Genomic DNA, 13027 nt, shown 5'->3' on the forward strand with positions numbered 1-13027 from the left:
TTCTGCTCTGTTAACAATGGCTTTCCCAGACAAAACTGTCTTGCCAGCTGCCATCATCTCTTGAAAGCTCAGAATGGAAAGCTAAGAGGATGGGAGGCTCAGCAATTAAATGACCCCCACACCTGCAGAGATTTTAGAAGAACTGCACTGAATATTTGATTTTTAAACCATCATGTATTATTTAACTAAGAAAAATGTTTTTTAAATAAAAAAACATCAACTGTAATTCAAAATTTAATGTTATCACATCATTTTAATCTTAGTAAAGCATAAAATGCTGAGTTATATGAATTAGCCATGGCTGTATTGAATCACATGTTGCAATCTTGCGTTAGGCTGCTCACATCTTTATTTAAAAATACAGAAAAATGGGCTGGGTGCAGTGGCTCATGCCTGTAATCCCAGAACTTTGGGAGGCCAACATGGGAGGATCACCTGAGGTCAGGAGTTCAAGACCGGCCTGGCCAACATGGTGAAACCCCATCTGTACTACTACTGGGTGTGGTGGTGGGCGCCTGTAATCCCAGCTACTCAGGAGGCTAAGGCAGGAGAATCGCTTGAACCCAGAAGACAGAGGTTGCAGTGAGCTGAGATTGTGCCACTGCACTCCAGCTTAAGCAACAAGAGCGAAACTCTGTCTCCAAAAAAAAAAAAAAAAGGGAAAAATGGCTTTGCAAAGGAGGACAGCAGAGGACTGGTGGCTTCAAAGACAGGCAATGGTTTTAGTTCTAACACCACTGAAAATCAGCTGTCTAATTTTGGAGAAATCACAACTTCCGCTTCCAAGTGCCTACAATGGAGTGAGGTAGACTGAGATAACATGGTATGGTTCTTTCCAGGATGCAATGCTTCCAGAATAGTAAAAAAATTTGATTCATCCATTCAAGTCAGGAAATAGGCTTAACCATAGGAAGAACTTCCTCATACACATTCTTCTAAATTCTTTCCCAAAGAGTATGCAAGTCAGCTTGAACCCCTGATCAATTTCAAGAGCTATCTCAGATACAATTTAACCTTCCTTTAAGAAGGGAGAAAAAAAACAGACTCACAATAGAATGCCTATCTCTCTAAGTACATAGTACAGCAGGTCCTCAAATAATGTCTTTGTGCTCAATGTCACTTTGTTATAATGTTGATAAGAAAAAAATGAATTCTTAGCCTGGGGCCATTGTCCGTGTGGAGTTTGTGTTCCTCTTCATGTCTGTGTGGGTTTTCTCCAAGTGCTCCAGTTTCCTCCCACATCCCAAAGAGGTGTACATTAGGTTAATCAGTATGTCTACGTGGTCCCAGTCTGAGTGTGTGTGTGTGTGTGTGTGTGTCACCCTGAGATGGGATGGCATTCAGTCCAGGGTTGGTTCCTGCCTTGCACCCCAAGCTGTAGGGATAGGTTCTGGCCACCTAGGACCCTGAAGTGGAATAAGTGGAAAAATAATCACCTCTTTTTTTTTTTTTTTTTTTTAAGATGGTGTCTCACTGTGTTGCCCAGGCTGGAGTGCAGTGGCACCATCTCGGCTCACTGCAACCTTCATCTCCTGGGTTCAAGCGATTCGCCTGCCTCAGCCACCCAAGTAGCTGGGATTACAGGCGTGCACCACCACGCCCGACTACTTTTTTTTTGTAATTATAGTAGAGACGGGGTTCCACCACATTGGCCAGGCTGGTCTCGAACTCCTGACCTCAGGTGATCTGCTTGCCTCGGCCTCCGAAAGTACTGGGATTATAGGAGTGAGCCACTGTGCCAAGTCAATAATTATCTTATTTGTATTAATCTTGCTTAAATGTTTGCATATCTCATGTTTACATTAATATTTAATATTAGAAGTGTCCTGAGTCTTTATTTAGAAGTTTGGTTTATTGATAAATATTTATCAATGAAACCTTGTTTCATTATACATCATTTTGCTTAAATTCGCAGTTTCCATGAACCTATTGGCAACATTAAGTGAAGACTTACTGTACACTCTGGCTGATTCTTATCAAATCTTGCATCTATATTTAATGTAAAAGTTCTGCCCTGCTCCTAATCCACCCCAACAAAACTTAGTAAATATTTTTAAGCAATCAGGCTCTTATTGCTGGATATTTTTTATCAGCAATCCAGGTCCTATACACACTAATACAATGGATTAATGCTTCCAACATTATATTAAGCAAGTTTATTGTGTTTTCACCACAGAGATAAACACATGTTGAACATTACAGAGCTAAGAAGAGAAATGAAGTCAAACAGTAAAAGTAAAAGACCACAAAAACCGAACACTGCCAAGAAGCCAGATGAAATGAGGAAGCATTAGAAGAATGTTGGCAAGGGCCAGTAAACTTAATGCAACACCTGGCAAGGGGTTCCAGGTAACCTTAGGAAACTCTTGCCTGTTCATTCTAGTCTGTCTGATCATTGTTTGCACAGCAGAATGTATTCTGCTTTTGTGGCATACTGATTTCGCCTCACCAATTACAGTTGTCCTCACCACATTCCCAAGAAGCCAGCTGTGAGCACCATTCCCATTTTATAGCTATGCCCTGATTTTACAGGGCTGTCATTTGCAAGAAGATTGGCCAGTATTGGCATTAAAGTTTATGACCTACGTGATGAACGTAACTGCCTTTTTCCTCTTCAACAAAAATCCCAAGATGTACGTGAATATAACTGCTGTGCTCCCGAGCTGTCATTTAACTGATGACACTTGTAGTAACGCCATCACTATCAAACATCTTTTAGACATCTGCTTTTAGAATTACTTTCATGAACACACAAGAAAGCGGCAGAAAAACTGGGTTGGAAGAAAACAGCACTCACCTGCTCTAAACACCCCCCAGTGTGCTATCACCTTCCACAGCACCCTGATGGGAGCACCCATCTTTCTCAGCTTCAAAACTGCATATTGGAAAGCTTACTAGCCTATTCCAACTGTGGAGCTACTTTCATATCGAAAGGTCTTATTCCTTTATAATTCATTTTTTGTTTTCAGTCAAAAGATATAGACACTATCTCTTTACATTCTATGAATTCGTACTTTTCAACTGCAGAAACTACGTTGCTGGTATACAGTGTTGTCATAACTCACAAGTATCATATGGACATGCACAGAGAGCGTCTGTCCACCCACTATGACACTAGCTATGCAACTGAAACTCATGGAATGCAACACATTCTCGGGAGCTTATTCCTCAGATTTGGTGTCTTAATGACTTTCAGCTCTATACAAGCATCAAGGTCATTTTAAAAGACCAAAATTTGCAATCAAGGATGATGCTGAATGAAACGTACTTCAATTCCAAAATTGTTCTGGGGCAATGGCAGGGTGACTGAACCATCTGCTACATCTTCCCTTTCAAAGAGATTATGCAGACTTTCTGCTCAAAATCTTCACTACTTTATAGCTGGGCAATTAATTCTCTAGATACCCTAAGACCCATGCTCTTTCCAAAAGGTATGTAAACTTTGCATCTTAAGCTACTTTGAAGATAATATTAATTGGTTCCAGTACCAGTATGGAAACAGGAAAAGAACAAAATCTAAACATTCAAAGTTCATGTCATATTTTGACACTATTGATGTCAGTACAGGTAGAATTCAGCTAGATTCTGCTTCAGATTACTCGCAACTCACTGAGAAAGCACATAGAGTGAAGTTATGCACTTTAATGACTTACACAAGAAAAGTTCATACCTAACACACAGGCACAGATTATGGCTGAGGATAAAGTAGACTGAGAGAGAGAGGGGGGAAAACAAAAAGCACCTTTCAGCACTTTAGAGCTTAGATTTAAAACTTTTATCTCAGAAGTTCTAGATACTGTACTAACAGTGACCATAGAGGAATAATGAATATAGTTGTTGAAACTATCATTAGATCACCAGAAAGTAAACAGTGCTAATATTACTATGAAAAAGTAAACAGATGTAGACAGATACGTATATTAGACTATCATGCTGCTATATTTTTAAGACAGTATGCTTATGTCTGATGTGATTCACTTCAGAGCCAAGATAAGACCAGGCCTGTTCAATAACAAGATGGCAAACCAACCTTGGAGCTTCTGATTTTCCTTCTCCATTCTGAGCAGCAGTATCTGTTGAAGAATAGCCTTTTGCCACAGCTCTCGGAGCTCACGAGATGTCCTTTTCTTTTCCTCTGGCGGGGGCCCAAAGGGCCCATCTTCACAAACTGGTTCTAAAGGAGATCGTGGGGGAAGCTCTCCCAGCTCTGAATAATCTGGAAAGGGAGAAGGGCATTCCAGAATTGTCATTTTTCAACAAAAAATGCACATTCAAACATAGTGCCAAGTCAGCAAATTCTGTTCGTTCAGATAAAATATAGTAATATCACCAAATTTAAAATTCAGGTGTTAATAAGCATTGGCATAAGCCATGTCTGAGCCACAAACATGAAACAAATGATACATCAAACAGTAAGCAAAACTTCAGTAGCCGAGGAACTATTTAAAGATACCTGCTTTTTAAGGTGTAATATTCTTACCTTCTTCTGAAAATGTTATTTAATAATTATTGATAATTATAGAAAACGTTCACACAGTGTCTACTCTGTACCAAACTGTTCTCAGAGCTTTATGTACAATAATTTAACACTCACAAAAAACTCTAAGTCATAGGTATTATAACTATCCAGTTTTAAAGAAATGCAAACTGAGGAACAGTGAGTTTATGTAACTTGCCTAATGTCACATAGCTAGGAAGGAGTTGAGCCAGGACTAGAACCCAACAGTCTGGCTTTCATGTGCATTCTTAACCACTGTGCTATCTGGCTATTCTGAAAGAAGATTGAAATGTATTTAATAGGCAGTAATAACAGTAACCATTAGCAGACCCTCTACCAAGCGCTGGACACTGTGCCGGCCATTTTATGTAGGTAGACTCATTTAATCCTGGTGACAAGTCCAGAAGGCAGATATTAGCCTGGAAAGGAAACTAAGGTTCAGAAACTTGCCCAAGGTCACACAGTGAGTAAGTAGGTACACCGGCATAGTCTAACTCACCCCTTCCTGATTCAGAAGACCATTTGTTCCCACCACATACCGCTACAATCCAAATGTTTCCTATGTCTAAATTACATAGCTTTATAGAGTCTTATTTCATTATGATCCCATCAGACAAATGAATAAACTAAGATTCTACATCTTTTGGGGGTTTATAGGTATTATAGGAGGATGTTACTGTGTACTGTTCAATAGAAAAGCAAGAATTGAAATTATAAAGTATCATCTCAATTTGATACGTATTATGAGAGGCAGTACAGTTCGTTGATTAATAGTGCAGGTTCTGGAGCCAGGCTGCCGGGATTCTGATCAAGACTCTGTCATTACTGATTTTGTGATCTTTAACAAGTTGCTTAACATCCTGATGCTTCCACTTCCCAATCTGTCAAGTGGGAATGACAGAGCCTCCCCTCAGAGTGCTGGGAAACAAACTGAGTTAATAGGCTACAAACCACTGAGAACAGGGCCCAGCACAGAGTAAGAACACAATAAACCAAAAAATAGCTCTTATTGTTTGCTATCATATATTTACTAGGGGCACAGAAAAAAAATCAAAATTTCAGCTACTCAACCGTAAGCTCTAACAAGCTTAGAACCTTGCTGCCTCATTGACCAGGGTTTTGGTCACCACACTGAGCACAGTTGCTGGCACCCAGTAGGTACCTGAGAAATAACTGTTGGACAAAAGAAGGGACAAAATACTGGGTTTACATGTACTGTTATTTATGTTTTCCCTCTATTTTCTAAACTTGTGGCAATAAATATTTTAAAAATAAAAACTAAGGGAAAATAATGCAAATCTATTCTAATTAAAATCAAAGATGGAAAAAATATTTTCCTGCAAAACACTTACAAAACAAATCCCTTCACCCCAAAACCTGTATACTTAGGATTAGTCATTACTGAATATGATATAGTTCAATTGAATCCTTTTATTTCATCTTATTCTGCAGCTTGAAGTCTTTCATTTGAGCCCTTTCCTTTCTTTTTTTTATTCTTTCACCGTCTTGGCTCTTGGAATTCTGAGGGACACTGCAGTTGTGATTGACGTTCTGCTTTACCTCACATTGGAAGCATATCTCCCACTGGTTTGCAACAGTCTCATTTCCAAAAACTAAGTCCTATGAGGTGTTCTGGCATTCTGGATGGCATGGCAGGCGCCGCCCTGATAATGAGGGCAGCGTTTCCATGCACTCTCACAATCTCTTGTGTGTCAAGAGAACCCAGGACCCAGCCAGGCAACAGAGGGGAGCTCCGCTGAGGGTTAGGTGGGGTTGACCTGGATACACATACACACACACACACACACACTCACACACACACATATGGTGTTTTTTTTGTTGGTTTTTTTTTTTTTTTTTGAGATGGAATCTCGCTCTGTTGCCCAGGCAGGAATGCAGTGGCACGATCTCAGCTCACAGCAACCTCCACCTCCCAGGTTCAAGTGATTTTCCTGCCTCAGACTCCTGAGTGAGTAGTTGGAATTACAGGCATGTGCCACCATGCCTGGCTAATTTCTGTATTTTTAGTCAAGACGGGGTTTCGCCGTGTTGGCCAGACTGATCTCGAACTCCTGACCTCAGGTGATCTGCTCACCTCGGCTTCCCAAAGTGCTAGGATTATAGGTGTGAGCCACCACGCCCACCTGACCTGGATATTCTTAAACCCTACTAGTAAAACAAGGGTTTACCTCACCTAAACTCCTTCTAATCTCATCCTTCCTGTTTACCACAGCCTTCCTCTACCCAAGGTCTTGAAACTTCCTACTGTGTTCCTTTCAAATTCGGAATCACAATGAGCAGGTGTAACTCAAGCCAGGAGGATGGAACATTCCTAGCAGTAGAGGCTGCTTGTCCCCAGATCCATGTACTCTCTGCCACTTGGGCTACTGACAAGGACCACTGTCTATAGAAGTTTATCAAATTCCGGTTTTATTTTAGTATTCAGAGAAACTGGATCTGCAAAAACACAAGTATTGTTTGGTGATGACAACTGTGAGGTTTAAGACGTAAGCTGTCTGCCTAATGTTTTCTACTTTTGTGATCTTTTTCTTACTATCATAGCGACAGTTTGTTGAGCTTTTACCATATGAGTTCTTGACACAAATAAGCTTGTTTGATCTTTACAACAATCTCATAGGATGGGTGATATTATGATCTCCATTTTCCAGCTAAAATAAGTAAGGTGCAGTGAGGTTTTATAACTTGGCCAAGGTCACACAGCTAGTAAGAGTCAGAGCCATGATGTGAAAAAAGGTGTATTTTCCTCCAAAGTAAAAACAAAAAAAAAAAGAAAAGTTTACCCCATGCTTCTCTAACTTCTACATGCACAAGCCTCGCTGGGGATCTTGCTAAATTAAAGATCTGAATCAGCAAGTCTGAGGGGAGCATTTCCATCAAGCTCCCCAATAATGCCTCCCCTGCCGGTTCTCCAAGCACACTCTGAATAGCAGGGCTCCACACTGCAGCTTTACTCTCTATTTCCTCATGCAACCCTATGCACTTACTAGCACATGGGCTCATCTCCTTCACTCCCACCACTGAGAACACAGTTCAAATACTGTTGTCAGTTGCCTGAATTCAGGTCCTCAACACATGGCAGGAGCTTGTCCCAGACCTGCTCAGGGGACCCAGGCCAAGTCAAAGACATATTTGAGCACTAGTATTAATTTCACCTCTGCATGAACTAAGTAAAAGCTGATCCACTGTAAAGGTTAGCAAATAAACCCAAGAGTTTAGACGAGGGTTTCTCAACCTCAGCACTACTGACATTTTGGGGCTGGATAATTCTTTGTCACGAGGAACTGTTTTATACACTGTAGAATGTTTAGCAGTCTCCCTGGGCATAGTAGCATCTGCCCACCATCAATGCCTCCAGGCATTGCTAAATGTCCCCTAGGGGTCAGGAGGAACAAAACCACCTCTAATAAGAACCTCTGATTCAGAGTTAAAATCTCACCATTTTGTCTCTCCTAAACCCTGGGAAAGGGTAAAAATGTATCTCCTTTATCCAAATTCATTTCACAATTACAGATTTTATAGTTTAACAACAAAGTTGTATAGATTAACAACAAAGTTTTATAATATTTTTTGTTCATATTAAAGAGTAGCTGGCTACAAAATAGCTCAGTAATTTATAAAGGGAGATAGTTAAAATCTTTGTTCTAAATTTGGCCTGCTGATTCAGTCCAAGTAAGCTGCTTTCTCAACAATGCAGAAAGATTCAGACTGGGGACAAAGCTACAGCTTTGTAATCAGTGCTCCTTCAGGCATGTGCAATCTTGAGAGATGTGGACTCGAGCGGAGTGGCAGGTCGAGGAGAATAAAATCAAAGTCCGAAGCAACTGTCAGCTGAGAACCTTGTTCTAATGATAAACCCAGGCACTGTTTTCACTTACATCATTCCTAAGCCAATCCTACCAGCATTGAGTCCCTTATATGTATGCAGGGATGCGATGTGTTAGGTGGTCTAAGGAGGGCTACTCTGAGGTTTCTGTTCTCTAGAACAATCCCAGGGATCTGGCTTCTCTCCCTGACTTGCATTCTTGCTGAGAGACAGCTGCACAGAGGCCAGTGTAGGAACTGGCTTGGCTCGGTGTAGTGGAGGTTGAGCTGAAGGAGGGGCTGCTCTACCTCTTGGGCCAACTGTGCTGGTGCCTCTTGGGAAAATGCATGCCTTCTGGGTTCCAGTCCCTCCATGCAAAATGTGAGAAATGATATTCGCCGCTGACACCCAACTGTGGAGACCACAGGCACTGACAGGCATATTTATAAAGTCTGCAAAGCCACCAAACCAAAGGGCTGTGATAACACCTTAGTCCAGGATTAGATTTTACTATTCTGACATCTCCTATAATGACAGGATGTGGAGAACTTAAATTATGTAGCCTTCCAGAAACAATAGCCTCCAATGGGTTCTAAGAATTTTAAAACCAGTCATAATTCAGGAGGCCTTAGAGACAACTGCCTCCTATTAAATCATTGCTGTGACACTCCCAACAGAGTCATAAATATGATCTATGCTGGTATGTCCATATTTCAGATGCCAAATTATTCCCCAACAACTCTGTTCTGTTGCATTCTTTCTATCTGCACACAAATGTGTGGGGAAGAGTACGACATTGCATCATTGTTATGAACAGAATCAATGCCATGATCGAGAAAGAGAAAAAGCAATGTGCACACGACCTCCTATTTGTCTAGTATCTGGCTCTCTCAAGTGTAGAATACAGGGATCCTTTCTTGCATTTTCACAAAGCACTGACATTAAGTTCTGAACTGCAGTTCTCCTCCTTTTAAGGACATGACATTAAATCACATGTTAAATGCCCTGTAAGAAAGAGGAGCTCTAGAAGGAAAGGAGAAGACAGATCCTTATTCTCCAATTTTCTGGCTTTTTCTGTGTGTTACCCACCATAGAGCATTTTATAACTCTCTTCATCCCTCCTGAAAATTCTGAACTCTATGCCAAAAAAAAAAAGAAGTTAAAAAAATTCCAGTTATTCTCAACCCTCTGTTTGAACAACATAAATCGATTCTGGAAAGGAGAAAACTGAACATTAAATCTCTGGAGAAAAGTTAACAACAACAGGGATTAACATCTGCAGCGTCTGCTGTTACCAACAGCTCAAGGAAATTTCTTAGAAAAAACAAAGTAAAATGACCATGTAGACTTAATGTTGTCAAACTGTTTACAAAGTATGAGCAGCTTTACCTCTACTACACCAGAAAGCAGAGCCCAGGAGGCAGAGATTTCTGTGTTCCCTGCCATATTCCATGCCTGGGAAACAGCAGATACGTATGGGACATTCAATGAATGAACGGATTCATTTGCCCAAGTCCACTCCTAACCCTGACATGACTTCTGTGGATCTTTTATAGAAAATACTCCAATGAGAACCTGATTATTTCCCACAGTTGCATTATATGACAGTCTAGTTAGAGGAAAACAGAATGTTTTAAAGACAACATTCATTTGGTATAAAGAAATACTGTTAAGTTCTTGCCTCATGCCAGGCATGCTGCTAGAAATCCAGGTTTGAATCAGGGTAGCAGAGAAGTACAAGACTACTAAAATAAGGGAAATACAAAGAAAGTGTTCCGGAAGTTCAGCAAAGAAAGATGAATTTCGGCTGTTTATCAGGTCAAGAGCATGGGCCCTGGAGCCAGGTATCTGGGACCGAACCTGGCTCTACCTTGATCCAGCTACTCAACCTCAAATGGGTTATCTGATCACTTGCCACCTCAGTTTCCTAATCTGCGAAATCTGCATAGTACTGCCTAGCTCATAGGGTTATTGTGAGCTAGGTAATGTGTGGAAAAAAACAAGCCTGCACACAGTAAACATTTAATAAAATGTCAACTACCACTCTTCTTACCATCATTGTTGTCAGTTTTTGTGGAAAGGGGAGTGGTTCTAGAAGGACAGGTAAAATCCATACAGGTTTAATTGATGGGAGCCATTTTAGGTAAATGGACCAGCATAAACAAGGTGTGCAGGTAATTATTAACTCATCACTGAAAATGACCTATTTTGTCTAATGACCAGATAGTATGCGCATGAATACAGAAGACAAGGCCGGCTGACTTTAGGTTGCTTAAGGTCTAGTCAATCCACATATTAATTAGTAAGAAATTGGGAATTCCAGAAGACTGGGGGTTTTTAAAGCAAAAGTGATTTGATATATACATTCTTCAGCACCAGAACGATATCCTGGCAGGCAGGGAGTGTATAACATAGTGGATCAGACACATGAAAGGCCACTACCAAATGATGAGTACAAGTGCTCGAAAAAGAGCTATGGACACAGAACAGAGCACCTAACTCTGCCTGAGATGGGAGCCATGGGAGGGGAGGGGTGTGAAGAGGAGAGAGGCACACACATACTTAAAAAGAGAAGCCAAGATAAGCAGAAACAAGGGCCAGGAGCAAGAGGCCTGCAGATCTTTATCCCCACTCTCTCCCAAAATAGCTGTTTAGGGTAAACTTCCAAGGCTGTGGAAGATGACTTAGAGATGAGGAAGTCAAAAGTCCTGACTCAGTCTGGTTAGAGGTCATGACAACAGTTCAGAGGAGCACCGAAGACCGCATGGCAGTGGGAAGTCCAGGGAAGAGAACCAGGAAGAGGCACAGAGAACAGGCCTGGCTGGGTGAGCCCAGGGCACAGAGCAGCAGGAGCTCTGCGCAGCCCCGGTGGTGGGCGGCTGGTGGCTCTAAATGGGAGGTCTACAGGAGCTGGAGAAGAATCAAGAAAAAGCTGAAGACAGGACATAATGCATGGGAGAAAATTATCCTTGGAAAAAAATGACGTTTGTTTTTGCATCTGCAAGGGGAAGGAAGCTGTACTTTTTGAGGAGCTGAAAGTCAGGGCTCTCAGTTCTTGATTAAAGACAACAAAACTAAAGAGAAACAAATATTCAACCACAGCCAGAATCCTAAGTGCTGATCTTTGAAACAGTTTGCCCTGTCCTGTTACCATTTCTATAACACTGATTTTCAACTGTGGTTCTTGTAATTTTATGAGACATGCTGGGGTGGAAAAGCCCACCATGGCCCAGTGCCACCAAGATGAGCACCTGAGGGCTGTGTCTGGGAAGCTGGGCCTTGCCTCCCCAGGGACTTCCCACCAGCAGCCACGTCACAATGGCGACCTTCGCCACTCCGCCCTTACTTTCCTTCTTTCTTCAGGATTGTGAGGAAACTGTCAGTGCTCACAGGAACGTGGAGCTGAAAGGGACACTGGAAAATGACTTAGCTCAACCCCCACTCTCTTCCCAGATGTGGAAACCGAAGCTTAAAGAGGTCCGATGTCACATTTTCTGGGCACTTACTATGTGCCGGGCAGTTTGCTTTACTAGTACCCCACTGATTTCATCTTCACAACCAATGGATAAGCTAGGAATTGGTTTTATCCCTCCATGGCAAGGCACGGGACACACAGCTAACCGGGTGGTGGAGCCAGGACTAGAACTTGGCTGGCTCATCCTAATGCCTTGGGGTAATGGATACAAAAGCAAAGAGGAAAAGGAGCAGGCAACTGATGATGCCAGCTCTGGTACTAACTACCAGGAAACGGGCAAGCTCCTTGACCCCTCTGTGTGTCAGTTTCCTCATTCATAAATCACAGACAATAATAGCATCCACTCCCCCGCCCCCACCACAGCTTTATTGTGGGGATTAAATGAAACATCCTTGAGAGCACTTAAAAACAGTACTTGGACAAGAGTAAGTGCCGAGTTCCTATTAATATCATTATCTATTTTGTTCTAAAAAAAGATAATCTATTTGGCAAAATCTTTCTGTTTCTTAGACTTCTTCACAATCAGACTGGGATTGGGGATAAAAAAGAAAGTTGATTTACTGAAGAATACTGGAGAATACTGTTCTATGAAGAAAATACCAACATTTTCCCAGGGGCTCCCCGCAACAATAGGAGGCCCCGGGTCACCGTCTTGGTGTGTCCAGGGCCCATGGTCACGTAGAAATAGGGTGGGATGGGGTGGAGTTTTGGCCTTTCTTTGTCTGGCTGACTCTCCTCTTGGAGTGCTCAGCTCCAAGGTCATGCCCCTGGAGACAGCTTCCTCCTGCTGCGCCTGCCCCGAGGGACCCCAGACGCCTCCTCTGTGGCCAACAGCACCATGGCGCTCTGAGCACAGAAAACAAACACAAGAGGAGCTCCGAGACGCAGGAGGCCAGGGAGCCTGGAGCATCTCAGGAAAGACTGGGCCGAAAGGAGGGAAGTCAAAGAGGGCTGGGACAGCCTATGAGGGGCCAGTAACAAACACGCAGAGTGGAGGGAAACAAGCAGGCCCCGGGTGCCAGGCAACTCTCGACCCAAGGGATTGGGACTCAGCTCTTAAATTATGCAAAACTATCATAGAACTTCACATATACTTCATATATAGATATCTGACACTTTCATACAACTTTCTACATATAAAACCTTGTAAGAAACATATCACGGCCGGGCGCGGTGGCTCAAGCCTGTAATCCCAGCACTTTGGGAGGCCGAGACGGGCGGATCACAAGGT

General features: G+C 42.2%; 1 protein-coding gene across 7 annotated transcripts in view; it reads right to left on the bottom strand.

Annotated features, from left to right (window-relative positions):
• The window catches only part of LOC105487750 (TBC1 domain family member 1), a 248177-nt gene that overhangs the window by 42910 nt on the left and 192240 nt on the right, over window positions 1–13027 (bottom strand). For all 7 annotated transcript variants that reach the window (XM_011751393.3, XM_071093743.1, XM_011751392.2 and 4 more), the window contains one exon: window positions 4031–4216. In XM_011751393.3, coding sequence (XP_011749695.1) covers window positions 4031–4216 — 186 coding nt within the window. The remainder of the gene's footprint in view (window positions 1–4030; window positions 4217–13027) is intronic.

The sequence above is a fragment of the Macaca nemestrina genome, chromosome 3 (genome assembly GCF_043159975.1).
Source record: "Macaca nemestrina isolate mMacNem1 chromosome 3, mMacNem.hap1, whole genome shotgun sequence".
In the NCBI taxonomy this organism is placed as follows: domain Eukaryota; kingdom Metazoa; phylum Chordata; class Mammalia; order Primates; family Cercopithecidae; genus Macaca; species Macaca nemestrina.